Genomic DNA, 27,220 nt, shown 5'->3' with positions numbered 1-27,220 from the left:
TATTTAGGAAAAACACACTGCATACACCAGCTTCTTGAAAGTTGGTAAATGTTGAAACACTGCTGGGTTAAATCATTTTGTAAAGCTATGTAGCACAATGAATATTTGAAAATGTCATGGCTTATTGCTTAAAGAGTTCCTGAAGTCCTTATTACTTGGATGACAACAGTGACTTGTCTCCAGCTTGCACAGCATGAGTGTGATCACAGCCTGAAGATAATAGAAAATATGACTTAAAGGGGTGTCACAATGCAATAAGCAGTCCAGTTTAATGCACAACATTGTGTTGTATAAGGGATATAAAGTGCTATATAAGGGATATACTGTAAGATGTTAATAGTGGTGGTGAACTTGACTAAACTTGATGAAACTTCACCTAACATGTTCATAAAAATACAATCAGTGTCTGGAGGGCATTTTTTTTCCACATTGATGACCACTGTTTGCGGTCTATGGACTCAGGAGTACCATGCCCAGCTGGAGGAGATGCAGGTCACCATCAGGCAGCTGGAGGAGGACCTGTCAGCTGCCCGACGCCGCAGCGACCTCTACGAATCTGAACTTAGAGACTCCAGGCAAACAAGTGAGGAACTCAAAAGGAAAGCTGTGGAATACCAGCAGAGAATACAGAAGGTATGTAATGCAAATATGTCTCACAGGTGGAGGATTCACTTTTTGTCCCTGAAACATAGAATTGCTGGTTGTCTTACCGGTGATCCTGGCAAAATATTGCCAGAATAGATAATGACAAGGAACTCTGATAAAGGTCACAAGCTGAAAAGCGTCGGTCTTACAGTAAAGTTGTTCTATATACTAAAAGTGTTGCTGGCGTTTTGACCTCTTTAGACTTCTTTTCCCTCTCCATGCACCTTGGAAGTACAAATGACGTGCCAATACTTGTTAAAGATTTTCAGATGCGGACAATAAATCAACGAATTATCAGGACACAGAGGTGGTGCAATTATACAGATCTTTATTTAATAAACAAAGACCTGAGTTAGTCTGCATAGCAACTAAACTTTGAATGCAGATACATAATATTATAAACTGTGAAGATTATTAAAACACATCTTCTTCTTTCCCACCCTCCTGAAGATAGCCCCCATCAATAGACATGTAACACCCTTGTTACTTTGACACAATTCTTTGGAAGACAGTTCTTGGACATATAGGGCGCAGCGCAAAGCCCGACGCAAGTGTCTTTGCTAGTTTAAGACCGACGCAGTTGTCAATTTCCCGTCCAGTGCCCTAGTCGTTTAAATGGCAAATGCACCTGCGCCCATGGGCCCATGAGGTGTGTTCAGGGGCATTCTTGGCATATTGCTATCTTGAGGCAGTGGAAAGTGATCGCGCCATTGACCAACAAAAACCTGGTCTAAAGTCAATAACGCAGCATTTCATTGTTATTTTAACAGCGCATTAGTAATACGCCTAGGCTTGTGCACAGCGTGCACACTGTGCTTGTTACACACACAAGGACGCGCAGCAGCACACAAACATGCAAAAGATTAAAAATTTAAATATTACAATGTGAAATAGTATTATGATATGATCTTCCCACGCGCTTCCACTTTATGAGCAGATCAGTTTCTTCACCTGAAAATCTCTCCTTCCTGTTAAGCAAATCCGCCATCATAATAGCAATCTGCCAAGGTACAAAGGCGCCTGGCTTTTAAAGGGAATGGGAGATGACACTTTGATTGGTTTGTTGCATGTTACCCCCAAAAAACACCTATGATTAATTAAGATGCTAAGTACAACCCTTTTGAACCATACACCCGGTGCACAGACCCTTTTTTCTGCCGTTAAACTAGCAAAAGTGGATTTGTACACGCCCTAAATGCATCTGCGCCATGTGCTTCACGCCGTGTGCTTAGATTGTTAAAATAGGGCCCATAATGTTTTTAGGTTTTCAGATCACTTCAACCTTTTAGTTGTTATGTTCCAGTCTGATATCCTGTTATTGCATTTTTACAAACACTTGAGTGTTAGATTTACAGTATATGCACTCTATCAGTTACACAATAATCGGGGTCCAACAGTTCCCACAAAGGATGGGTGTTTAAAGAACATTCATATTAACAGCATAGTCCTATACCAAGGTTTTCCACCACAAATCCCCATTCTGCTTCTACAGAATAGATAATGACGAGGAAACCTGTCAGGGCTCCCGGTGCCACTGACCTTGGCTCACAAACATTACTCAAATCATTGAAATAATCTGAAGTACACATTATTTGCTTTGTTTATCGGACTCTATAGGCTTAGAATAGCTGTAACATTATGTTATCTACAAACATAAAAAAACAGTTAGATAAAATGGCAATGTATTCTATATGAAAATATAAATAAGGGCCACACTTTATACTACAATATATACTACTGCAATGGGGAAATAAGTAATACAAGCTTTAAAGTTTGAAACTAATTTACCATGTATTTTGCATGAATGACTGCCTAGGCTAACTGCTGAAATCATAGCTTATGAGCCAAGCACACAATCTGCAAAGCCTATAAACGTATCATACTGTCCTTTCCTCTTTGGTTTGCTTTTGTAGTGTCTTGATGCTATCAATCCAGTATTATTGAATATAAAATTGCAATCTTGTTAGTCTGACAGACTAATGGACTCAATACCAAACATGTTTTTGTAAAAGGCAGCATGGCCTTAGTTGAAATGGTTAATCACATCAGGGTTTGGAATCCCCCTGGATGCATTCGGGGGTCCTTCAGGAGGAACTAAAGGAAGTTTATGGGGAAACTGCTGCCTGGGCTGCTGTGCAAGGCCTTTTGCTATTGCAACCACAAGAAAATGGATGAATTGTACCGTTGATTATTGATCTCCACTATATGCCAATTATATTTCAGGCTAAAGAGCAGGGCAAAGCTGACGTGGAGGAGCTTCTCTCCAAACTAGAGAAGGTAACAAATCAGCCTTGCCAGATTGATCTACATGCTGAGAGCCATAATTACCATAAAGTGTATTGACTGAGTTTTCTGTACTTTTTTTCAGACCAATTCTGAGCAGCAGGTGAAAATCCAGGAGCTCCAGGACAAACTGTCCAAGGTAAATTCATTGTTGTCTTGGTTACTGTCATTATGTAATAAGAGAAAAATAATATTATTTAGGTATTTTATTCTCAGCAGGATTATTTAACAACAACAAAGTGAATAAATCCTTTTAACTTGTTATCTCTCCATTTCTGCAGCCTGTAGTTTTCTGTTATTCCCTTGAGTAGATTTTTTTCAATGTTTTAGTGGGTAGGAATTGCCCAAGCATATGAAGAGGTTTGTCTTGGGATCCTCTAACAGCATTTGACCTCCTGACCTCTCCCCAGGCAGTGAAAGCGAGCACAGAAGCCACTGAGCTGCTGCAGAATGTCCGGCAGGCCAAGGAGCGGCTGGAGCGAGACCTGGAGCGCCTGCGAGGAAAAACCGACTCTAGTGACACTTTAAAACGCCGCCTGAGAGAGACAGAGGTACCAAAGTAAACCCACAATCCTGAATCATGTACATTTGTTAAATAATACTGGTTTGTTAAATACTTTTTCCTGTAATTGATTCACCTGCAGCACAAGTCGCTCTTGAGAAGGTATCTTTGTGGCTAGCTTTATGTTATTCTTTTTGGTGTGTAAGCAGGAGGGCAGGAAGACCCTGGAGAACCAGGTAAAGAGGCTGGAAATGGTTGAGCGGCGGGAGAATAAGCTGAAAGATGACATTCAGACCAAATCCCAGCAGATCCAGCAGATGGCTGAAAAGATCCTGGTGAGAGAACTACAGATAAGACTTGCTAATACTTTGACCCATTCTACTCCTAATTCCTCCCCTCCCATTCATCCTGCCCTCTCCCAGTCTATTCCTCATCAGTTATCTTGGCACACAAATGTACACACTACACACATTTCTGTTTGAAGAGCTCTTTGCCAGCTGAGCCCTCACAAGTGGCTACTTGTCTACCGGTGTCATTACATACAGAGTTTAACATACACACGATTTTACCGGTGTCAGCATGAGCAGGCACCGCTCCAGCCGACTTATGGATTTCCAGCTTTTCGATGCAAGTTTCTTCATTTATTTTGATTTTAATGTATTTGATGTTAGAGTAGAATTGTTAAATAATTTCGCTTTGTTTTTTTGTATTTTTTTTTTGTAGAATGTGCTGTTTTGTTAATCCAAGGTTTTAAGCTACATTTATCATCACTGTGATTGTTTGTATGTGTTTGTATGTAATATACAAAGACAGCTATACTGAATTATTAACATTAATGTGAGAAATATGTAGTCTATTTTGGATATATGGTTAACGTGTTAGATGTGTCCAGTTATATTTATAATGCTACTCCCTCCAGGAACTGGAGGAGAACCTGAGGGATGCCCAGTCCACGGCCCAGAGGATGGAAACCCAACTGGTTCAAAAGGAGAAGCTTTATGAAGACAAGATCAAGGTTGGCCAGCCTTAGATTGTCCAGGCTACTGAACATTGTATATGTCTGAGAATTTACACACACACACACACACACACACACACACACACACACACACACACACACGTGTTAAATATATATAGTAATACTAGTAATAATAATAGACCCTTGTCAGTCCTGCCATTCTAAATCACTGTTGTGGTGTTATATAAGTCAGAGCTGTTTAACAGTGAGGTGACCGTGTGTTTTTGTTTGATTGCTTTATCACGTAGGAAATTACAGACTTTAACCTAAATGTGACAGATGTAATATATGCTGGATGTGTTTAATTAAGGTTCTGGTGAACCAGATGAAGGTGGACCTGGCTGACAAGGAGAGCCTTGAGGCCAGAAAGGCCCAACAGGAGGAGGAGTCGAGGGAGAACTGCAAACTTATAAGTGAACAGAAAGCAGTAAGGAAACACAACAGGCTTTTAAAAAAATTATATCCACTCTGGCATATGCTAGTAAATGTTCTACTGAGATGGGATTAAAAACACTAAGGGATTTAAAGTTGTATATTGTCACTGTCTAATACCATATCTTATTTTAGTGGTTCTTTTATCAACAGCAGAAACTGCGGGAATGTATATACCGTAATTGTCAATTTTTTCCCTCTCAATTATATTATGCAAGTCCAATGTACTGTATAAATCTCGATGGGTTACAGTTGCTCGTACATATAATTTTTTATTATCCACTGAATTTGTTTTGAGAATTCGAAAACTAGACTATCAATGTGTTTTCTTTCTTTACACAGTAATTTATTATGGTGGTTCAAATGTATTGGAATGTACAGTTGGATTAAATTGTAGTATACTTTATGCTGCTCTATAAAGCCTGGGCTCAAGTCCTAATCTGGTTAATGTGGTAGAATTGAGGCAGTAAGAAGCTTTTAGAGGCAGTCATCTGACGTTGACAGTAGAAGATCCAGGCAACACCTTAATGGACTCTAATAGGATTTCACTGCAGTACAAAAATCTGTTTCCTATATAAGAAATAGTGCTGCTGAAATGTTTGTGTACCATTAATCTTAGTAGGATTTGGCTTTATTTAAAAGGGAATATGTTCTTGCATTTTAGCCTCTTTAATGGAATGGAATTTCCACCATGTTATTGTGTCTCCTTCTTCTTACAGACCATTAATGCTATGGATTCCAAGATGAAGAACCTAGAGCAGCGCATCGCTGAGCTGTCAGAGGCTAACAAGCTGGCCGCTAATAGCAGCATTTACACCCAGAAGAATATGTAAGTTAACTAGACCTTCTGCCCATACTGTGCTATTCATCAGAGCCCCCACCCACAATGGTTCTGTCTCCTCTGGCCTCCATTCAGCTTTTCTAATGCGATACTTCAAAATGTGCATAAATGTGTTGATGTAAAAATAATTCTCACCAGAATCTGCAGCTCCTCTCGGCTTCACAGAGCTTTATACTGACTTTGAGCTCATTTATTTAGCTGTCTGGCTGCGACTTTACTATTTTGATTTACTCTCACCACTCTCATAGCGTCGTTTCCAGGCACAGTAGATAGCCGTTTTCAGTGGAACAAGTTTTAAAAAACAATTGTACACTATCTGATCAGCACCAAACAGACAGACACAGTTAGCGACAGCCTGGTGAGTATAGTGGAGCTTTTAGCAGCTAAAGAGTTACATATTTCCCACAGAATTGTGAAAGAGCATGAATGTTAAACTCACATTCATCAGTAAATCAGAAACAAAAAAATGATGATAATGTTGCTCTGTAACTGCTGGTTGTCTAAATAACAACTTTGCCATATAAACTTGAAAGGTGATGATATGTCACTGTTTTATTCACAACTTGTGTCTGCTGTCCCCAAGTGGCCAAAACAGTAATTTATCACAGGTTTAAATACAGAAAATGCAGCTTCAACTAATCATAACTTAAAACTAGGGCTGTCAAAATTAACGCGTTAATTTTTTAATATTTAACCCGTTAAAAAAAATTAACGAAATTAACGCAGCTGTGTTTGTTTACTTCATGTGGCGGCTGAGAAACGTAATACGTCTCCATAACACCAGGCAGCGCTACTCGGCTCGTTGGAGATGAACTGCGCCTCGCCTGTAAAGTAGACGAGAGCAGGCGACAGCAGCCGGGGACGGTGACAAAAATCTGCTCCCAAGTCAGACAGTTTCTAGCCGTTTCAGCAGCCTTCAGCAGGACTAAATAAGCCAAATTGTTGCTGCTGTTGTTCTGAAAGATATTAAACATTCTGAACTTAGCAGAACCTTTCCTTGTTTGGTTTTTTCTTCATATTTGCAAAGTTAAATGATTTAGCATTTAAATATCCATTATTATAAGCTTCAGTCTCAATTTAAAAAAGCGATTAATCGCGATTAATTACAGCAAATTGTGCAATTAATTAGTTAATTTTTTTTCATCGATTGACAGCCCTACTTAAAACATAAATGTCCCCACCTTAATCTATACAATTTTGTTTACTGAATTAACTCTTGTTCAAAATTTTTGGCTCACATTAGTAATGCCACTTAAACTTCCTATCTACATCTTTATATGTTAAATAAATGCTAGGAAACTTTTTTTTTGAAAGGTGTCGGCTTCCTACAGGCAATGTAATAGTCATCTGTTTGTGTATATTTTTGTCAGGAAAGCCCAGGAGGAGATGATCTCAGAGCTTCGGCAACAAAAGTTCTATTTGGAGTCTCAGGCAGGCAAGCTAGAGTCCCAAAACGCCAAACTGGAAGAGCACCTGGAGAAGATGAGTCAGCAGGAGCAGACCAAGAGGACCCGGCTGCTGGAGCTGGAGAGCAGGCTGCGGGAGGTGAGGCAACAGGAAGCAAAGATACAAGGCAAAATCTGTTAGCTCAAGATTAAGTAATTCACTTTAACTAGCACACAGTGTAGCCTTACATTTATAACAATCCACCAAAGGGATTAAGGCATCTGATCAGCTAGCAAGCTCAGATCCCTTTCAGATAAACAGCTAATTAAATACTGTAGGTTGATAATTGCACCTCTACAAAATTGCCATTGGGCCTGTACACAAGATGTATCTGTTGGTCCAGTGGAGCTCACCGCCTTCATGTGTTATCTCTGGAACAGTATAGTTGCATTACAACAGGTGAGAATATGTTTGACCATATAAAAATAAAGCAGGACATAGTAGCATGGCCAATGAATAGTTTGTTAGTTCCCATGTTGTTAAGCATTCACCCTGCAGACGTATCCTTGAGCAAGATGCTATTTGTCTATAAACTCTGGTCTGCGGTCTGACCTCCCTTTGAAAGCTTTATAACTTTTCTAGAAAATTCTATGAAGTCTCACATTGATACATTAAAGAAAAAGAAGAAAAGTGTAGTTTTTTTGCCTATTTTGGATGTTTAAAACTCATCTGTGAATTATAATGTATTAAACTAGTTAGAGTTTTAAAAGTACATAATGTTTCTCCACCACTTTGAGAAATGCACTGCAAAACCCATTAGCTGTACATGCATCCGATGCGAACCTATTTTATAAAAATAATTTTGACGTAATTGAAAACAACAATGCCCCCTTTCTCCTTTTTGAGAGCTCTCACCCCCTTATGTGCTGTCTGCCAATGTTAGTGGCAGACAACCTGCTGACTAGATGTCATAACTCTACCTCCACACACTATTCCCTACTGAGATGTGATACACAGATTGGCACTAATTGCTGTTCTTTCTGCACACACACACACACACACTCACACACAAAGATGTACTTTGAGATTAAATCCACCCTTTTCATCTCTGTAATAGTCAGAAACCTCTGAAGAAGATAAATGCATCCTTGTGTGTCTCAACGTGATTTCTTTACCAGAAGAGAATGGGCCGACATTCTTTTAAAATAATAATAAAAAAAAAAACTTAACCAGTTTGACATTTTAAATCTAATTACATAGATGTCTTATTTTTCACCATGCACTTTTAGGTTTTTAGGCTGGGCTGTCTCTGTGTTTTGTTCTTAATCGTAGAGATTGAATCTACATTTCGTTATCTGAGAATTGAGTTGGAAGCAAATGCAGGCCAGCTATTAGGAATTTTGGACGGGGACAAAATATTCCACATTGGACACCTCATCCCTACCCACTCCAGCACCACCACCCGCCCGCCCATCCTAATACCAGTACGGACTATTTAAAAAAAACTCTTGGACGTTAGCCTGGATGCCTCAGGTTGTATAGTTTCGTGGTTATATAAGAAACTGAAAGTTTCAAATTCATATCAACAATACCAATACCAATACCAAAAATGTCAGCACAACAGACCTTTTAGATTCCCTCCAATTTCTGAATTGCCCTGATGTCCAAAAACATCTACTGTACAATCTGAGCTACTACACTGAGCAGGTTAACAAATGCTAAAGATTATATGCAAATACAATCGATTTCACGTCTGATTTATACTGTGATATACACTGCATTCACCCTAGTCCTGTTTCCTCGTAGATGGGCCTAGAACATGAAGAAGAGAAGCTGGAGATCAAGAGACAGGTGTCAGAGTTGACCCTCTCCTTGCAAGAGCGCGAGTCCCAGATTAGCAGCCTGCAGGCTGCACGTCTTGCCCTGGAGAGCCAGCTGCAGCAAGCAAAGACTGAGCTGGAGGAGACCACCGCTGAGGCTGAAGAGGAGATCACTGCCCTCAGGGTAAGACAAGCCCATATGTGTGCAATCAGAGTCACGTCATAGAAATACATGCATATACATTTCACACAAAAATATTCAGATGTAGGCAATCTATGTTATGCACGCAGTCCGAAGGAAAGGTCATGTTACGTTTTCAGTCTATTTTAAATAATGTCGTCAGCAATACATCGTTCTTCACCATTTTATGTAGCAGTCATTTGCTCTTGTTTCCCGCAGAATCACAGAGATGAAATTCAGCGCAAGTTTGATGCCTTGAGAGACAGCTGCTCAGTAAGTGCTGCCACAGCCTTTTGTCTCTGCTTTCTGCAGCAGCAGAACAATTTTCTAAAGTATATTCTTTTATTTAAATATTTGATGATTCATGTTCAATTTTAAACCTTCATTCTAATGTAGCAATGTAGTCTACTGTATCACGTTTTGGTCTAGGAAGCGCAGCTTGCTTTCATAGGGCATTCTCCAACTTTGCCCAAACACTTGAGTCCATATGGTGCTTTTTACATATTTACTGTAACTAAATGATTGACATGAATAACAAGAAGATGGGTAACATTAATGTAAAATGTTCAACAATTCACCTCCTTCAACTTTTAAATAAAACCTCTAAAGCCCAAGACACACCGAGCCGATAATTGGCCGTTGGACAGTCTGGCGAGGTCAGTGACTCGAGTCTGTTCCGTGTGTTCCGTGCCATCGTCCGTCCAAAGGTTTTAAACTGACCTTTGTTGATCTGAAATGAAGACAGATTCAGCAACTGCACAGCCTATTTCTCGCTTAAGATGTTTTCAGAAACACATTTCGGTGAACCCTTTTAGTACAATATGAGATCGTATTCTGAACAAGCCGCCATGACAGTCTGTCTTTGAATTTCCGGATAAACCATACCCACGTGACATGTTCGTCCAATCAGCTGCCGGTTTTCATTTTTGGGCGACAATGCAGATTAGCCTGCTGTTAGGGAGACGTATTACGTCTCGTCGTTTTGGTGTGTTCCAAAGCACTTTTTTGACCAACTCGGGGAGACTGATCAGTCCAACTGCCTTTTCTGCTGAGGGTCGGCTGTCTTGTCAGAGTGTCTGCAGATGTTATTTGATTTTTGACTCCCTTAATAAAGCATCCTTTACCTAATTCCTTCATGGCCAACACAAGTCTCTTACTAGTGGGATTTTGGAAGTAACTTCACCATCAGTATACATTGCTTCATTACGGTATTGTAAAGATCTAAATGTATTAGTAGCCCAGCTGTGCTATTACTTCAGTGATTCTTTTCTCCTGGCTTTTGTGGCCAGAACCTAAAAATATCTGTTAAGCACCTCCATAAGCAAGACTAACACCTCTAGTTGTTTGTGTTGCCTTAGGTGATCACTGATCTGGAGGAGCAGCTTACGCAGCTGAGTCAGGAGAATGCTGAGTTGAACCGCCAGAACTTCTACCTGTCCAAACAGCTTGATGAAGCGTCAGATGAGAGGGAGGACCAATTGCAGCTGAGCCAGGAAGTGGACAGGCTGAGGAAGGAGGTGGCTGACCGCGAGATGCACCTAAACAACCAGAAACAGGTAACGCACATACGCAAATGCTTGAAAGCTTTTGAACATAATTCACTGTAACCTCCAGTACCTCACATCAATAGATATAGTGGAATGTTAGAGATATTGTAACAAGTCAAGTTGTGTTTTTATCCTTATTTATCCTCCTAGTTCAGACCAAAGATGTGATGCATCCTATCATTAAGATTCATAATACTGAGACATTGTGCTGTAACTGAAAGGAGAGACAACAATTATGTTGTTTTGTCCAAAAGATTCCCTCTTCAGTTTTGCTCTTATATCCTCCCAGAACATTGAGACACTGAAGACCACATGCAGCATGCTGGAGGAGCAGGTGGTGGAGCTGGAGTCCCTAAATGATGAGTTGCTGGAGAAGGAGAGGCAGTGGGAGGCTTGGAGAGGTGCCCTGGAGGACGAAAAAAGCCAAGCCGAGAGACGCACCAGAGACCTGCAGAGGCTGTTGGACAATGAGAAGCAGAACAGGTAACAAACAAGCATGAACACTTAAATATACTTAGTCTTTGTTATTTTACATGAGGATGACTGTCATTCCATATTAAAATGTATTGCTATTCTAAGACTTGATATTGTGCTTTTTACAGGTTGCGAGCAGACCAGCGCAGCACTGAATCTCGCCAGGCAGTAGAACTGGCAGTCAAAGAGCACAAAGCTGAGATACTGGCCTTACAACAGGCCTTAAAGGAGCAGAGACTGAAGGCTGAAAGTCTGTCTGATACTGTGAGTCACAAGTGTTTAAACAAATGTACTTATGATCTAACTTTAACTCCATCTTCCGTCCTCTGAAGATGGGGTTAAAGAGAGAAAATCCACACTGTTTGTGGAGGTGTGAATTTAACTTTTACTTGCAACTATATAACATGCACTTACATGTTCTCATAGCTCAATGATTTGGAGAAGAAGCACACCATGCTGGAGATGAACGCCCGCAGCTTACAGCAGAAACTGGAGACGGAGAGAGAACTTAAACAGAGGCTGATGGAAGAGGTAGAATGTGAAATGCAATCACATAAACACACACCTGTATTTATTACATGTAAATTACATTTATGTTATGGACTTGTCCCCTATAACTCACTCATTCAAAAAAATTAAACCAGGAGTCAGTTTTAGCCTATGCTTAAAGAAATGTAATTTGATTTAAAGTATTTCATGTAAATTGAAATACTTGAATTCAAAGTACAAAATCTTTAAAAAAACACATCTTGTTTTAATAAAGTTAATAATTATATTTGCTACCACTCCGGAATGTGGCTGATTTAAAATATGATTTCTTACTTTAAATATCTGTGTGCTGGTGTCCCCACAGCAAGGGAAGCTGCAGCAGCAGATGGACCTCCAGAAGAGCCACATATTTCGTCTTACCCAAGGCCTGCAGGATGCCCTAGACCAGACAGACATGCTCAAGACGGAGAGGACCGATCTGGAGTATCAGCTGGAGAATATACAGGTGCTCAATGCAATACCTTTTCCTGTTTGAGGAAATACAGTGGTCTCTAGGGTTAGATTTCTCTCTAGTTAGATATTAGAATAGTATTAGAATAGTGCGACGGATGTTGGCAAGCAACCGGGTGTCTCAGGGGGACAGAGAGGATAAATTAAATCCTGATTCATGTGAACTCTTTTAAGGTTGTCTTCAGAGGTATTTCCTTCTCTGAAGATCTGTTTTCTTTCCTGCAGGCTGTATACTCCCATGAGAAGGTGAAGATGGAGGGGACCATCTCCCAGCAGACTAAACTCATTGACTTCCTCCAGGCCAAAATGGACCAGCCCACCAAGAAAAAGAAGGTCTTTTGAAAACATTTTATGACAACTTGAAGCCACATTAGATTGATAAACAGATTCTATTTAAAAATGTGGTTGTATTGTTTTGTTCTTATATAGTATTAGTAACATTTTCCCTCTCTGAATAGGGTATATTTGGGCGGCGGCGGGAGGACGTAGGCACCACGACTAACGGGGCGCTGGCTCCACAGGCCCAGCCAGCAGTTCCCATGCAGTATGGTGACATGAAACTGGCTTTGGATAAGGAGCGGTCAAGATGCGCTGATCTGGAAGAGGCTCTGCAGAAGATGAGGATAGAGCTGCGATCCCTTAGAGAGGAGGGTAGGTCCCAGTGTTTAGCTGCACAGTAACTGCACCAGATATGGGACAGGCTTTATATCTTTTGGCATCCCTTGGCAGCAAGGAATGGGATGATACTCTGTAGCTGGCCCTGTAATAACAAAATATTTAATTGTTGTTGATTTGACTCCAGTAATAATGTATTTTTCATCAAAACTCATACCACCATAAAGTTAGGTTTGCCATTGGAGATGAGGAATGACAACCTTTGTCAGCTCAGAAAAGCCTGTATTGTGCCTCCTCCTCCCTTATCTGTTACCAGACATCTTTTAACAGAGTTGCCATGGCAGCATCTTGCTCCATTACCTACACCAGGTTCTTTGCGATTTTATATCTATTATTAATTTGGTAATGGGGCCAGATATATAGCATAATAGCTATTACTGTCTAATGTCAGGTTGTTTTATTTGTTTATGGTAACACAGCGGCTCATTTCAAAGCCCAGGAACATGGGGCTCCTGCCACGCCGGCCCAGGCTCGACATCAGATCCTCATGTCAGCAATTGTCAAATCCCCAGAACATCAACCCAACCCCAGCAGCCTTCTCAACCCCTCTACCCGCTGCAAGGAGAACTCCACACCTGAAGGTTAGTGTCACACACATACGTGCGCAGACATACTAATTCAGATTCAATTTTATTGTCATTAAGTACAAGTACAGAGCTAATGAAATGCAGTTAGCATCTAACCAGAAGTGCAAGAGTGTATGTGTGTGTGTGTGTGTGTGTGTGTGTGTGTGTGTGTGTGTGTGTGTGTGTGTGTGTGTGTGTGTGTGTGTGTGTGTGTATATATATATATATATATATATATATATATATATATATATATATATATATATATATATATATATATATATATATATATAAAATTAATTTCTTATGTAACTATACCACACATTTTAATAATGAAACAATGCTATAATGGCTATGTTAAAAGACAAAAACAGATGAGAAATGTTTTTTTTTTTTACAATAACTCTGAATGCACCATGAGGTTTACCCGTTTTAAATAAACACAGCATTTAGTCATCTGTGTTGTTTTTCCGACAACAGCAGTGATCAAATGCCAGTTTGTGTCTTTTAGCGTATCTTTAGCGGCAGTCAGACTGTTGTATGTCCTGCTGTTGAAATCCTCTACTGTGAAATACAGTCACACTACACCGTTTAAGTGTCAGCATTTTAACCCTGTTTCATCCAGTTATTACTATGGCCGTTACTGTCCAGCCCTGATATAAACCGATAAACTAATAACCAAACACACTGGTAAACTCAATGCTGCCCTAGCCACAAATTCAATGAATTTGAATCCTTGTTTTGAAGCTGTACAGTGTCTGTCATAGGGGTGTTCACCCTTATGCGAACAGCTTTAGCACAACTGGACTCTGTGTTCACTTATTGTGTTTATGTGGTGTTTTTATGTGTGTGTTCTTTCTATGGCCTGTTTTACCAAGCAGGATTATGAAGTTTAAACAAAATTGGATAACTGTGCTCAGTACATGTTAAACCTGGAGCTTGCTCCAAAACGGGGGACATGGACTCATTGGACTGAAGATAAAACAACAATCACTGTGCATTTATCCAGCTAACTTGGCAATCCTGCTTGGGCCTATCTCACAAAGTAAGAATAGTGCATTAGCCAGGTAGGGTTGGTTTTATTCTGGGCTTTCCACCATCACTAAGCTTTTTTTATGGTGATGATCACAATGGAAACTGAACCTTTGCATACAACATAGCTGCATGGCAGGTTCAGTGGATCATATCAAAATGTGTAAACAGCCCATGTCCTAAATGGAAAAACCTATTCCAAAAGTATCCTCCAATGACAAAAATACTGCATTCACTTGAAAGTGAAAGCTTAATATCACAGCATTGTAAGTTATAAGACTATAAGATAGACCATGATGTGTATTTTATCAGAGACACGTTTGGGTAACAGTAGCCTGGCCAAGTTAAACTTGCTTTGTGATTCAGGTTCCTTTCTGTCCGTGTTCCTTTGCTTTCACATAGCTTTTGTTAGACTGCTCTTTCCTTTCTGTCTCTTTCCTCTTGCTCCTCGCAGAAAAGAGGAGAGTCACCTTTGAAAGTAAGTTAGCAGTCACCACAGTTTGTCTTCTTACATGCATGAGCTCATCTCCATGCATGTAATACTGCACAAACACACATGCTCATATCGTACTGTACATCTGTCTTACTGTCCCGTTGTCAAGCTTTAACTTGACCAAAGACTATATTCTTAAATGTCAACTTTGATGTGATTTTCCCTTCTTTTTTTTTAATCCCCTGCATCATTTGTGGAGTCGTGATTTAGATAGTAAATGGTTGGATGGGTTTTTGGGATGCATTTTAATGCATAGTCATGCCCATAGTCATTGGCATGCATAATCTGATTCTGACTAACTATATTAGTATACTTGAACATTGATATGCCTTATATTATGTTATTCAAATTTCATGGATTTGTTGCTGACTTCTCAAGTGATTTTAAGCCTGTAAAAAAAAAAAAAAAAAAAGTAACTCCTATCCCTGCCCACTTATTCTTCCCTTTTTGCATTGCAGAGTTTGGTCGTCGTGTGAAAGAGAGAATGCACCACAACATCCCTCATCGTTTCACTGTGGGCCTCAACATGAGGGCTGCCAAGTGTGCCGTCTGCCTGGACACTGTGCATTTTGGACGACAGGCTGCCACTTGTCTAGGTTTGTATCCTGCACTGTAGCTGGGAAGCACTGAATATGAACATAGTTCAGAGGATAAATTATATAAATTATTATATAAATTATTATCCCTTAACATTACAATATGAATTCTCTTATTTATGATAAGATTCTACTAATTAAGAACTTTTATAGAAACACAAATTTGCATTGTTCTTCATTCCCCTCTCTTTGTTGTATTATAGAGTGTCACACCCTGTGTCACCCTAAATGCTCACCATGTCTTCCGGCCACCTGTGGTCTGCCAACCGAGTATGCCACTCACTTTTCAGAGGCTCTGTGCCGAGAAAAGGCAAGCTCTCCCGCACTGCAGGTCAAAGAGGCCAGTGGGCATGTTCGCTTGGAGGGATGGATGAAGCAGCCTAGGTAACCTCAGACCTCAGTCTTTTTGCTACCAAACTGACCATGTACCATATGTTGTTTTTTTTTTTTCACAGCTTTGACAGTAATGTGCATTTGTTTGCTCACACAGAAATGGCAAGCGTGGTCAGCAGGGTTGGGAGAGTAAATATGTGGTGCTTGATGGAACCAAAGTATCGATCTATGATACTGAGCCCAGAGAAGGTCAGTACTTTTTTATTATTTTTTTTTTAATGGCTGTATTCTCATTGGTAATAGAAAGATGCATTTTTAATGTGACAGAAAATCACTGATCCATTCCTTAATGAGGCAATTTGTAATCATTTAAATCTTTATATTACAATGTAGATCAATACAGCACTATCTCATAAAAATAGTGTGTTGTTTTTCTTCTAGACTATATAAAAATTGAGGAGGAGTTTGAGCTCTGTCTGCCTGATGGAGAGGTAACCGTTCATGGAGCTGTTGGAGCCTCCGAGCTCATCAACACTGCCAAGTCAGGTACTGGATCAATACCACCTAATCCTGCTCGACTCAGCCTATTGTAGAATGTTAAGTGTATCAACCTCTCCCCAAATGTATAATTGGATCCACATGTCCAATCTATACTTTGAATCTTAGAATATAACAAAATGTTGACAGTTCTGCTAAGCTGTGAAATGAAGCGGTTTGCCAGAGAGCCTGTGTGTGTGTGTGTGTCTGTGTGTCTGTGTCTGTCTGTGTGTAGACATACCGTATGTGTTGAAGCTGGAGTCTCATCCCCACACCACCTGCTGGCCAGGCCAGTCGATCTACTTCATGGCTCCCAGCTTCCCTGACAAGCAGCGCTGGGTGGCTGTACTGGAGTCTGTGGTGGCTGGTAGCCGTGGATCTAAAGACAAAGTGGATTCTGATGCTGTAAGTATTGTCTGTTGATTTTTTTTCTGCTTGTCTAAGGCCTAATTCGGTTTAAAATTTGAGTTTGCCTTTTGGATGTGTAAGAAAAACAGCCCAGTTTACAAGACAAACTCGCTTATTGTGCACATTTCAAATATCAACTTTATCCAAGGGTGGCTGTATTGTTGGGTGTGAGAATTAGGTCAAATATATGAAATGCCTCCATTAAACATCAGCAAGTGCCTTCACTTCGTTTTATCTCCCTCCTTCTTCTTTCTCTCTCTGCATGTTCTCAACATCCACGTCTTATATTTTTGTGTTGTCATCGTCTTTGTTGATGTGATTATACTGTGCGTGTGTATCTCCATTCAACTCGGTTGTGTGGATCATATTATAGGCAGGTGTTTCTAAAAGACAGAAGAACCTATCCCCTCTGGTTCAGGTACAGTAAGTAGCCGCACGAACGTTGAGCTTCAGTCAACCGACCGACTGAGCATGCAGTAGCCGTTTACATCTACACATACAACGCTGATGCTGTTTAGCACAGGTCAACACGCCACTGAGTTACTGAATATGTTCCATCGAAGTAACCTGTGAAAAACAGCAGCATTCATTGGTCAAAAACTCACATCAATTATATCATACACTCATAAACCTACATAGTGCATGGTTGTGAATAGGCTCTGCTGTGCGCCTCTGGCCTGGTGTCATATGCTATGTCATGCATGCTTCTGCAAAAGCCATGCACTGCTGTAGCCCCCTTCACTGAAACATGACCGACACATGTACACATTCCTTTAGCAACCTGAGTTTAACTTCAGTCTGCAGGCTTCTGCTGTTGGTGGTTGTGTTTATTGCACTTTCCCAATATATAAAATAGTCTTACATTTTCTCTAGTCTGGCTTACCGGATGTATAGTGCTGGGATAAAGCCTGACGCTGGCCTACCTCCCCTTCCGCTATCTATTTTGCAGAGGCACTGTCGCTGCATCCGGGGCTTAGCACCGCCCTGGACGGGTGGGATAGGTTTAAAGTAATACAAACAAGCCAGGGCGCTTTTGCCCCCATCTCAGAATGTTAATGTGTATCGTGAAGCCAGACCATACTATAGCACTGACACAGCGCTGTGGAGATGAGTCTGGCAATGCAAGACTATATTTTCTCTAAACTGTATGTCAGCGTTTCCCAAAAAGTGTTACCCCTGCCTTGTTAATTGTGTTACCTATTCAAAGATGCATTCAAAAGTTCAATACACTTTGTTTGCCTTTCGGCAGAATACACTACATGGCCAAAAGTATTTGAACACCCACCTGAACATTCCACCCATATGTGATTTGCTGAACATCAAATTCCAAAAACTCCAAAGAACTATATATTTCCAAAAATCGGCATTGATATGCTCCACATTATCTGGGAAGACTGACAGATTACTTGTACATCCTTAATTCATTAATGCTGAAGGATGTATTCACTAATTCAGATACCATAAATCTCTTTGTTTGAGTTGGTGAAGGCTCTGCGGCTGTCATCCTTGCTTGGTCACCTTTTCTTGTTCTAAAGCAACTGATTTGTAGAAGATCTGCCTAACCTGCCCTTTCCATCTGCTCCATGTCTCTCTTTTTCTGCTTCTTGTCTTAATAGAAACTTCTGGGCAATTCTCTGCTGAAGCTGGAGGGTGATGACCGTTTGGACATCAACTGCACTCTGCCTCTCACTGACCAGGTACAAGACAGAAACCTGTACCATCAACAGGAACATAATGAAGTTTACTTTTTATAATTTTGCTATATTTGGCATTTAGTTGACACTCTAATCCAAAGTAACAAAAAAATCGGTGTTCTTCCAGTTAGATACTCTTTCTGACTGCTTCACCATTTCTCTGCATGTTAAACTTATTAGGCTCTTAATCTTATGATCTATCTTATCCTTTCCCTTAGATCGTGTTGGTTGGATCTGAGGAGGGTTTGTACGCTCTAAACGTCATAAAGAACTCTTTAACCCACATCCCCGGGCTGACCTCCGTCTTCCAGATCCAGATCCTGAAGGAGCTCGATAAGCTGCTGATGATCACTGGTCAGTACATGGTATTAAATTGAGTCCATTACACTCAATTATAAGTCAGTCATTTTAGTTCTCTTGTCAGTGAAAGCTATTATTTCTAGAAGACTTAGCATTATCAACTCAATGAGGCTTTCATTATGTTGCCAGATCATTTATTTAACATCTACACTGTAGCTGTTTGTAATAACTGATTATTCTAGAACAACAACTTTTTGATGTATTACATGTTTTGAAAATTTGACATAGCGGGTAAATCAAGCTTTTTCTGCCGCCCTAATAAATCAGATAATCCTTAAATGTAAATGTACTGTAGTATATAGGTTCATATTGGGTTTTAGTCTTATATAGACCTTTTTAGCTGGTTATAATCATGTGTATAAATGCACTGAAGTAAATAAGATATTGCTTGTGCGTCTGACTGTACGTGGTGTGTTTGTTTTGTCTTCTAGGAGAGGAGAGGGCCTTGTGTCTGGTGGAGATTAAGAAGGTGAAACAGTCCTTGTCGCAGTCCCATCTCCCAGCTCAGCCTGACCTCAACCCCTTCATCTTTGAGACAGTGAAGGGATGCCACCTCTTCTCCTCTGGAAAGGTGGGTTAGGTTGTTGTTGTTACTTACACAGAGCAAAATCCTCCTAGTTAGACTGTTATTTAGTCAGAGTTAATGAGCTGAACATCAATAGCAAAGCAGTGTTCTGTCTGATTGCAGATATTTACCACTGCCCTGATTGCTCAGTTCTTCTTTCTTTACAGATTGATAATGGGACCTGTATCTGTGCTGCTATGCCCAATAAGATTACAATTCTGCGACATAATGAAAGCCTTAACAAGTTCTGCATCAGAAAGGTGAGTGGGCCTTGCAGATGGATAGGGAAATGATAATGTCTTGAAGCAAAGGCAGTGTTTTGTACCAAAGTAGATGTATTGCTTCAGGGAGTAATGAGTTTGGGAAGGTGTTGAACTTTTGTTTGTATTTGCAGGAGATTGAGACATCAGAGCCCTGCAGCTGTATCCACTTCACCGGCTACAGCATCATTATCGGCACCAACAAGTTCTATGAGATTGAGATGAAGCAGTATGTGCTGGAAGGTAGGTCACCTGCCATTGTGATTTATTCATGGTAGGCATCAGCACTTAATTCCTGTGTTTATTTTACTTTACAAAGCAGAGAAAGGGGAGGTAACCTTTCCCCTTATGACATCATAAAGGGAAGGTTCCAGATTGGCCCATCTGAGCTTTCATTTTCTCAAAGGCGGAGCAGGATACCCAGGGCTTGGGTTACACCTATCAGCATTTCTAGCCACTGGGGGACCATAGGCAGGCTGGGGGAACTCATATTAATAATAATTAAAAAACCTCATAAAGTGAAATTTTCATGCCATGGGACCTTTTTAAATAATATTTTCTGTCAACCAGATGGTGTTCTAAGCAAGTCTACACAATTGTGATTATATATTGTTATTATTTGTTGATTATATAACATTCACACTTAAACGAGCTGACTGATATGATTTCTTTGTACAGAGTTCCTGGATAAAAATGACGTGACGCTAGCTTCAGCTGTCTTCGCCGCCTCTTCCCACAGCTTCCCCATCTCCATCATCCAGGTCACCACGGCACCACAGAAAGATGAATACCTTCTCTGTTTCCATGGTTAGACATGTCTTCTCGCTCTGTGTGGGCACACATGTACAGTACATTGTGTATGCATTTGAGCATGTCAACACACATACGTTTGTGTGTGAAAATCTGCATTTCTTTTAATAGTGTATTATTTTTCTTCTAATTATTATAATTTTTCTTGCAGAGTTTGGTGTGTTTGTGGATGCATACGGCCGCAGGAATAGAAGTGATGATATCAAATGGAGCCGTCTGCCACTCTCATTTGGTGAGTCAGAATTTCACATCACTTCGCCTTTTTTTTTTTTTCCTTTAATGGTCAATGTATTATGTGCGATATGATTTCATGTGGATTTTTGGTTTTTCAGCCTATAGAGAACCCTACCTGTTTGTGACCTACTTCAACTCTCTGGACGTTATTGAAATTCAGGGACACGCTGCTTTGGGGTAAGACTGCCTTCTGCTGCTTTGCTAGTAACCGTCCATCAGAGTTTACACTTGTTTAGTTTTTTCCCAGTCGCATCATCATCATCATTTTGTGGGTCTCTACTTAGTGTCATATTGTAGTGATTGAATATTTATTTCCCATTACTGCCAGGTCTCAGTAAACACATCGACAAGAATCATCCATTTCAGTCAATCAATCAACATTTATTTATATAGCGCTTTACAGCAACCAGCAGGTATCCAAAGAGCTTTACATTAAGAACAAGAATGAAACAACATAACATACAATAAAAAGAATAAAACCTATACTAGAAAATCAGAAAAGATTACATAAAAACAGGAGGAGGAGAGGGAAAATGTCACGCCACTACTATGTATTAAAAGCCATTCTAAAAAAATAAGTTTCAAGTTTGGCTCTAAAAAGAGCTACATCTGTAATAGTGCAAATGTCAGGGGGTAACCTGTTCCAAAGTTTTGGGGCATCAACTGTGAAAGCGCGATCACCCCACAGTTTATAGAAATATAAAACACATAATATTTTGAAGGATACAGCGTCTAATGTTCTCATTTCTTTCCAGGCCCCACTCATATGCACACCTGGATATCCCAAACCCACGCTACCTTGGCCCAGCCATCTCCTCTGGGGCCATCTACCTGGCCTCTTCCTACCAGAACAAACTGCGGGTCATTTGCTGCAAGGGCAACCTGGTCCAGAGCCAAGAGGGTGTAGGTGACCTGCAGCGAAACGGCTCCGGACGCAGGTGAGGACACTATTCATGGAACCTGCTTCAGGTCACACTTACTGACTGTTGTCTCCCATTCTCTTGATTAACTCATCTAGACAATTACACTAATCTCTGTTTTGGGTATTCGTTTGGTGACATTTTATTTTTTTTTATCCACAACAATCTTTTAACTTTCTCTTAAAGGAACACAGCGACTTATTGGGAATTTAGCTTATTCACCGTAACCCCCAGAGTAAGACATGTCGATACATACTGTATCCTTCTCATCTCCGTGCGTGCTGTAAGGCTGTCTGACAGCTCCTGCGGCATCAGGCCAGCACAGAACATGCGGGTGAATGGTTCCACCAATCCTACTGCTCCGAATAAGTGACAAAATAACGCCAACATGTTCCTGTTTACATGTTGTGATTTGTAGAGTTTGTAGACAGCATGTACAAAAAACAACGCAACATGAGACACAGCCATCTTCTAACCGTAAACAAACCGGGAACTATATTCTCAGAAGGCGAAGCTCTGCTACTTGGGCAGAGCTATGCAGAAAGCCTGTCTGAGAATATAGTTCCCGGTTTGTATACGGTTAGAAGATGGCTGTGTCTCATGTTACGTTGTTTTTTGTACACGCTGTGACTCTACAAATCACAACATGTAAATAGGAACATGTTGGCGTTATTTTGTCACTTTTGTCACAATTCGGAGCAGTAGGATTGCTGGAACCAGTCACCTTCCTTTTAAAGTCACCACACATTTTGAGCTGTAACACATTTTCTATGTTAGATACATGTAGTTCAGTATGTAGTTATTCGGTCTCATGACCAGAGGCTGGATGTCTAGTAAATCAGTTATTGTTTTTGTACTGACCGAAATGTGTCTGTAGCACCTCGTATTGTAAACGCTTGAAAGTTTACATCAGATGTCTGGTCACATTAGTAGTCTTATTTTTTTTATTAGGTAGTTCCATACATACCTAAATCAAAACCTGTTTGTTTTATATAGGCAAGGTTGGCCGCTTGTGTTTAGATCATTTTTGAGAACTTTGCCTTCTTTTGTTAATGAAAAAATGCTTTTCTAGACTTGTTTTTATTTGTCAAAGTATAATTTTGGTATCTGCACCAAAACTTGTATGTATAATATTATAGCAACACTAGTATTTGAACTTCAACCCATACCCATCCCAAGTCATGTGTATGTGAAGTACCAATCTAATGTGGCAAATAAATACATTTAATACTCAAATACATTCAAATAAATAAATGAATGAATAAATGAACAGAATGCAAAAACCAAATTGCCACCCCAATCTATAACTCTATATTCACTCTGTATAATAGTCAATTAGGAATTTGGGACATCCCATAAAGGTTTAATTGACACCTGCATTGTGTACATATTGATAAATAAATTATGCAATGCCTTCATTTGTCTAGTGAAGGGAAATAAAGCCGAGATAACCCTAAGGGGAAATTAATTCTGAAGGAATAATAGTCAGGTAAAGCAGGTCAACAAAAAAAAAATCCCAAAGATGTGCATTTTATTTGTTTAATTTTTAATGTCTCAGTTTACCCGAGCATCTTACTTACAGTATTCATTCGTTTATTATAGACTAAGAGCATTCCAAGCACACCGCACTCTTTTCTTCCATGTACACTGGTGTTGATGATCAGTGGGACTAGCTGGCACTGCTGGGCACAGGTTGGCAGCCACAGGTGGTGATGGTTAAATTGTGGCCTTTATGTTTGATCTGGTTATAAAACAGGACAGTAACACCTTCATTTTGCTCTTTACAGGAGGAGTTCATTTTTTATCTGTGGTAAATCCTGAGATATGTCTTATTAAATTAAAATTGCTTTTTAAAATGCCTCCTGTCAAATGTAGAAAGAAAATTGTTGAATAAAGAGACTGACTTCTGATTGAGACTGGTCTATTACAATTTGAATCTCACTAACAACTGAGCCTTTATTACTCCCAGTGTTATGACTTTGAAAAACTTTGCTCTTTAGTTGTTGTTGTCAGCCTCTGACTCCATTCTCATTCGGAAAACTAAATCATGTAGATGGGTTCAGTCTCTTCAAACCATGAATAGCAATGAACTACAGCTTATCAAATAAGCTTAGTTATCCATCATCCTCACCACAACTGTTGACTTATCTGAAAGTGCCAAGCAAAGCCCATGACCAGAGACAAAAAATACATTTTTCCTTTGACCAATGCCCCCTGCCCGTCTCTGTGCCTCGGTTTCATCCTAACAGCCCTAACAAGCGTGGGCCTCCTTCCTACAATGAGCACATCTCTAAAAGGCTGGCAGCCAATCCGCTAGTTCACGGAGATCCTGGCACACCTCACCGCTACAGAGAGGCTCGCACAGAGTTTCGACGGGACAAGTCCCCCCACCGTCCACTGGAGAGAGAGAAGTCTCCAGGCAGGATGCTGGAGAGTCGGATAGTGGGATCTCCAGGCAGAGCAATGGTTGACCCCCGGCTAGAGCGCTCCCCGGGCAGGGCCATGGCAGACCCTCGAATGGACCGCTCTCCTGGCCGGATGATGGATGTTCGTAGGGAGAGGTCCCCCGGACGATTCGAAGAGCGCCAAAGGCTTCATACTGGCTCTGGTCGCACGCCCATAACCCCTGTTAACAAGGTTTGTCGATCATTTCTGTCGCTGTATACAGTTGATGCATAACTGTTACTACTCAATTACAATGATGGTAGCAAAACTCTATCTTACACACTAACGGCGTGGCTCTGGGGATGGTGAAGTCAGTCGGTCGGTCCACCACTTTGATCCAGACTGCAACAACTATTTACAAAGACATTTATATGGTCCCTGGAAGATCAATTCTGATGGCAATCCCCCGACTTTTCATCCAACGCTAACAGCACTTGACATTTTAGTTTTTTAGTGATGTTGTTTGACAATTATTGGAGGGACTGTCATAAAATAAGTTTCATATACTTATGGTGTCAAAAGGAAGAATCCAGGTGAATTTGGTGATCGCTGTAGGTTTCCTGTAGCACCACCAGCAGGGTGACAAATGCGACACTACTAAGCCACAACCAATCACAGTTGTTGCGGTCTGCGTCGCCGCGACGTGTAGTTAAATTTTTTTGAGAGGTGCACGTCTTGCTACAACGTAGGGTCCGTATCTCTACGTACCGACGTACGTACCCACAAGTACCCAAAGTCTTGCTATATTATTGGATGTTTTGGTTCAGATTTTAAATAAACATATTTCAAGTATAGCAATCTAAGTGGTAGTCTGTGTATGTATTAACCTGCCTTTATGTTTTTTAATTTATTCTACAGGTATGGGACCAATCATCTGTTTGAGAGACAGCAGAGCCACATACCCAGCATGGAAAGAGAAATGCATCTTTGAAAAGGGAACGGAGGGAGCAGAGAACTAGTGAGAGTGTCACCAATTCATGACGAAATACTGCCACACATCTAAGCTGACAAACCCACAGAAAAAAAAAGCTGTAGCAGTCAAAACGGAGAGAACAAGAGAAATAAATAGATGTCAAATAGAATCAGGTTATTTTTTCTCAATGAACTGACTCGAGTCAATAAAGGTCAACAAAATGCCATATTAAACAACTTTTTGAGCAGGTTTTTTTTTTTTGCAATGTATTTGAGTAAGCGCTCTGTACTCTGAGAAAGGATTAGTAACTCCATTTGATATCTTCAAAAACAAAATCTGGAAAACAAGTTCTCAACTTTAGACCTGACTCAGTGGGTTTTGCTAGTTTTAGTTAACTCCAGATAGTAGTGACTACGTTAGATAAGCACAGCCGTAGCAACTTTATCTCACAAGTCGATGCCTAAATATTTACAAAATCAGTCACTAGTGAAAATGGCAGAGTCTCACTCAAAATAGTTTTAATAGAACTGGATCCCTTCCACGCTCAGCTCTGTCCACAGTAGCCCCAGATCAGGGCAGGAGAGTACTGTACATCTTTTAGCATTTCTGGCTCCAGCCCTGTGCTGACATGTCATCACACAATCATTATCAGCTAATTACAATCATTTTCTGCTAGTCTGTCTTCTGACAAGGCGTTGGTTAGTTAGGGTGGCAGGACTTAGCTGGAGCACAAACAATTAAAAATAAAATGTAAGTAACTCAACCCTCCCTGCCCTGTAGAACAACACACAGCTCGACATTAAAACTGCACTACCCACGATCCCTAGCAGGGCTTTCTAATCCTTCAGAACGCTATCTGACTGTACATAGACGAGACATAATTTTATATATATTGAGAAGGAATTTCAAGGCTGGATAAGCCAGGTCTATTTTTGTTAAAGAAAAAAGTGATTACGTGTCCTCTTGAATGTCCAATGAGTATTCTTTTATTATGTCTAAACATCCTTTATCAAGTGAGTGATTGTATCTGGATCCAACTCGTGTATACACTTCCATCTGTCAAAGGCAAAACCTCAGTTCTGAACTAAATGACAGGAGAGGGGGGGGATCATGTTTGAAGCTTACAACATAGTACTTGAGCATTTCTTTTTGTACAATGTCTCTTATATTGTATATAACCCAAAATTGTTCAAGGTGAAGCTGTAAATTATTTGTTTTTTCCCTGATCCGTAAATGGCATGGATATGTATATCTGAAATGAAACGGAGTGTTGTCTTCTGCTTCTGCCTCATTTGGATTATATTTTTATTCCACAATTTTAGAAACGAAGCACGTGAATAACATATCCGTACTTTTAACTATTACCTATTTGCACAGTAAATTCATATGAGTATAATTACTTTCGATCTCTTCTTTTTCTTTTATCAAGGCACTCTTGGCAAGTTAAACGGTTGAACAGTCCAGCATTAAAAGACACTAGAATCCATCCAAATGTATTTTTTTGGCTATCATTGTCAAAGTGCTTACACTTGACTTAACACTAGGGGATTTTATTTCTATATATGTTATAATTTGATCCATGGAATTAGAATTATTACATTTTTGTGCTTTTCAGAAACGTTTATAGTAATATACGCAGATGAGATGCCACACTTTAACTTGCCCAGTGTGTCTGTTAACAGTAGGGCGCTCAATAGGAAGATGTTTCTTTAACTTTCTGGATCCGATATGGTTCTTTTTAGATGTAAAAACTCTTCCTGAATGTACTTGAGCCAAGAACAGAGAACTGATTCATTGGTCACAAATGTTCAACAAAAAGCACCCAATGCTACAGATTGCACACGTTTTCCACTGATCTCTAAGGGACTCTAAACAAAAGGGTTTCCCATCCTGTTTTATTTCATTTTTTATATATATTTTTAAATTTGTATTTTAATTCACATGATCATAATGCCGTAACGCTGGATATGATATTGATGTCTGCTAACAAATGTTTTATTAGCGTTCCCTGTAGAGATTTTGTCACAGAATATTAAATATTATAACCATTGTCTTTCAATTCTACTTTGCCTCCTTATGTTGTGCTTGTGTGCCTGTGAGCAGGTAATATCCTGCAGACATAGAACTCCCTCCTAATTCACTCTATAGAATGTAAAGGAAGAGAAAACTGTGCTTTCTACTCACCACTCTCACTCGAGGCTGCTTGTGAAACGACCATTTGTCCATGTCCATTGTGTTAGAAGAGGTTAGT

General features: G+C 40.1%; 1 protein-coding gene across 3 annotated transcripts in view; it reads left to right on the top strand.

Moving 5' to 3' along the window:
* Positions 1–26,078, top strand: part of cita (citron rho-interacting serine/threonine kinase a) — a 41,066-nt gene extending 14,988 nt beyond the window's left edge. The window contains exons 14-48 of one of the 3 annotated variants that reach the window (XM_028575921.1): positions 463–633; positions 2,869–2,922; positions 3,014–3,067; positions 3,339–3,479; positions 3,640–3,765; positions 4,350–4,445; positions 4,759–4,875; positions 5,600–5,709; positions 7,092–7,266; positions 8,914–9,111; positions 9,328–9,381; positions 10,467–10,664; positions 10,945–11,138; positions 11,258–11,393; positions 11,556–11,660; positions 11,983–12,123; positions 12,354–12,461; positions 12,587–12,779; positions 13,223–13,384; positions 15,353–15,490; positions 15,694–15,874; positions 15,981–16,072; positions 16,265–16,369; positions 16,596–16,765; positions 18,385–18,465; positions 18,681–18,816; positions 19,254–19,393; positions 19,555–19,647; positions 19,782–19,890; positions 20,326–20,454; positions 20,609–20,689; positions 20,790–20,868; positions 21,447–21,629; positions 23,861–24,248; positions 24,915–26,078. In XM_028575921.1, coding sequence (XP_028431722.1) covers positions 463–633; positions 2,869–2,922; positions 3,014–3,067; positions 3,339–3,479; positions 3,640–3,765; positions 4,350–4,445; positions 4,759–4,875; positions 5,600–5,709; positions 7,092–7,266; positions 8,914–9,111; positions 9,328–9,381; positions 10,467–10,664; positions 10,945–11,138; positions 11,258–11,393; positions 11,556–11,660; positions 11,983–12,123; positions 12,354–12,461; positions 12,587–12,779; positions 13,223–13,384; positions 15,353–15,490; positions 15,694–15,874; positions 15,981–16,072; positions 16,265–16,369; positions 16,596–16,765; positions 18,385–18,465; positions 18,681–18,816; positions 19,254–19,393; positions 19,555–19,647; positions 19,782–19,890; positions 20,326–20,454; positions 20,609–20,689; positions 20,790–20,868; positions 21,447–21,629; positions 23,861–24,248; positions 24,915–24,938 — 4,662 coding nt within the window. In that variant the 3' untranslated portion in view covers positions 24,939–26,078. Of the gene's footprint in view, positions 1–462; positions 634–2,868; positions 2,923–3,013; positions 3,068–3,338; positions 3,480–3,636; positions 3,766–4,349; positions 4,446–4,758; positions 4,876–5,599; positions 5,710–7,091; positions 7,267–8,913; positions 9,112–9,327; positions 9,382–10,466; positions 10,665–10,944; positions 11,139–11,257; positions 11,394–11,555; positions 11,661–11,982; positions 12,124–12,353; positions 12,462–12,586; positions 12,780–13,222; positions 13,385–15,352; positions 15,491–15,693; positions 15,875–15,980; positions 16,073–16,264; positions 16,370–16,595; positions 16,766–18,384; positions 18,466–18,680; positions 18,817–19,253; positions 19,394–19,554; positions 19,648–19,781; positions 19,891–20,325; positions 20,455–20,608; positions 20,690–20,789; positions 20,869–21,446; positions 21,630–23,398; positions 23,528–23,860; positions 24,249–24,914 lie in introns of those variants that run through there. The other 2 variants (XM_028575919.1, XM_028575922.1) reach the window with 2 other exon arrangements.
* Positions 26,079–27,220: the final 1,142 nt, after the last annotated feature.

Source organism: Perca flavescens, chromosome 4 (assembly GCF_004354835.1).
Source record: "Perca flavescens isolate YP-PL-M2 chromosome 4, PFLA_1.0, whole genome shotgun sequence".
In the NCBI taxonomy this organism is placed as follows: Eukaryota; Metazoa; Chordata; class Actinopteri; order Perciformes; family Percidae; genus Perca; species Perca flavescens.
This window is presented reverse-complemented; position numbering and strand designations above follow the sequence as displayed.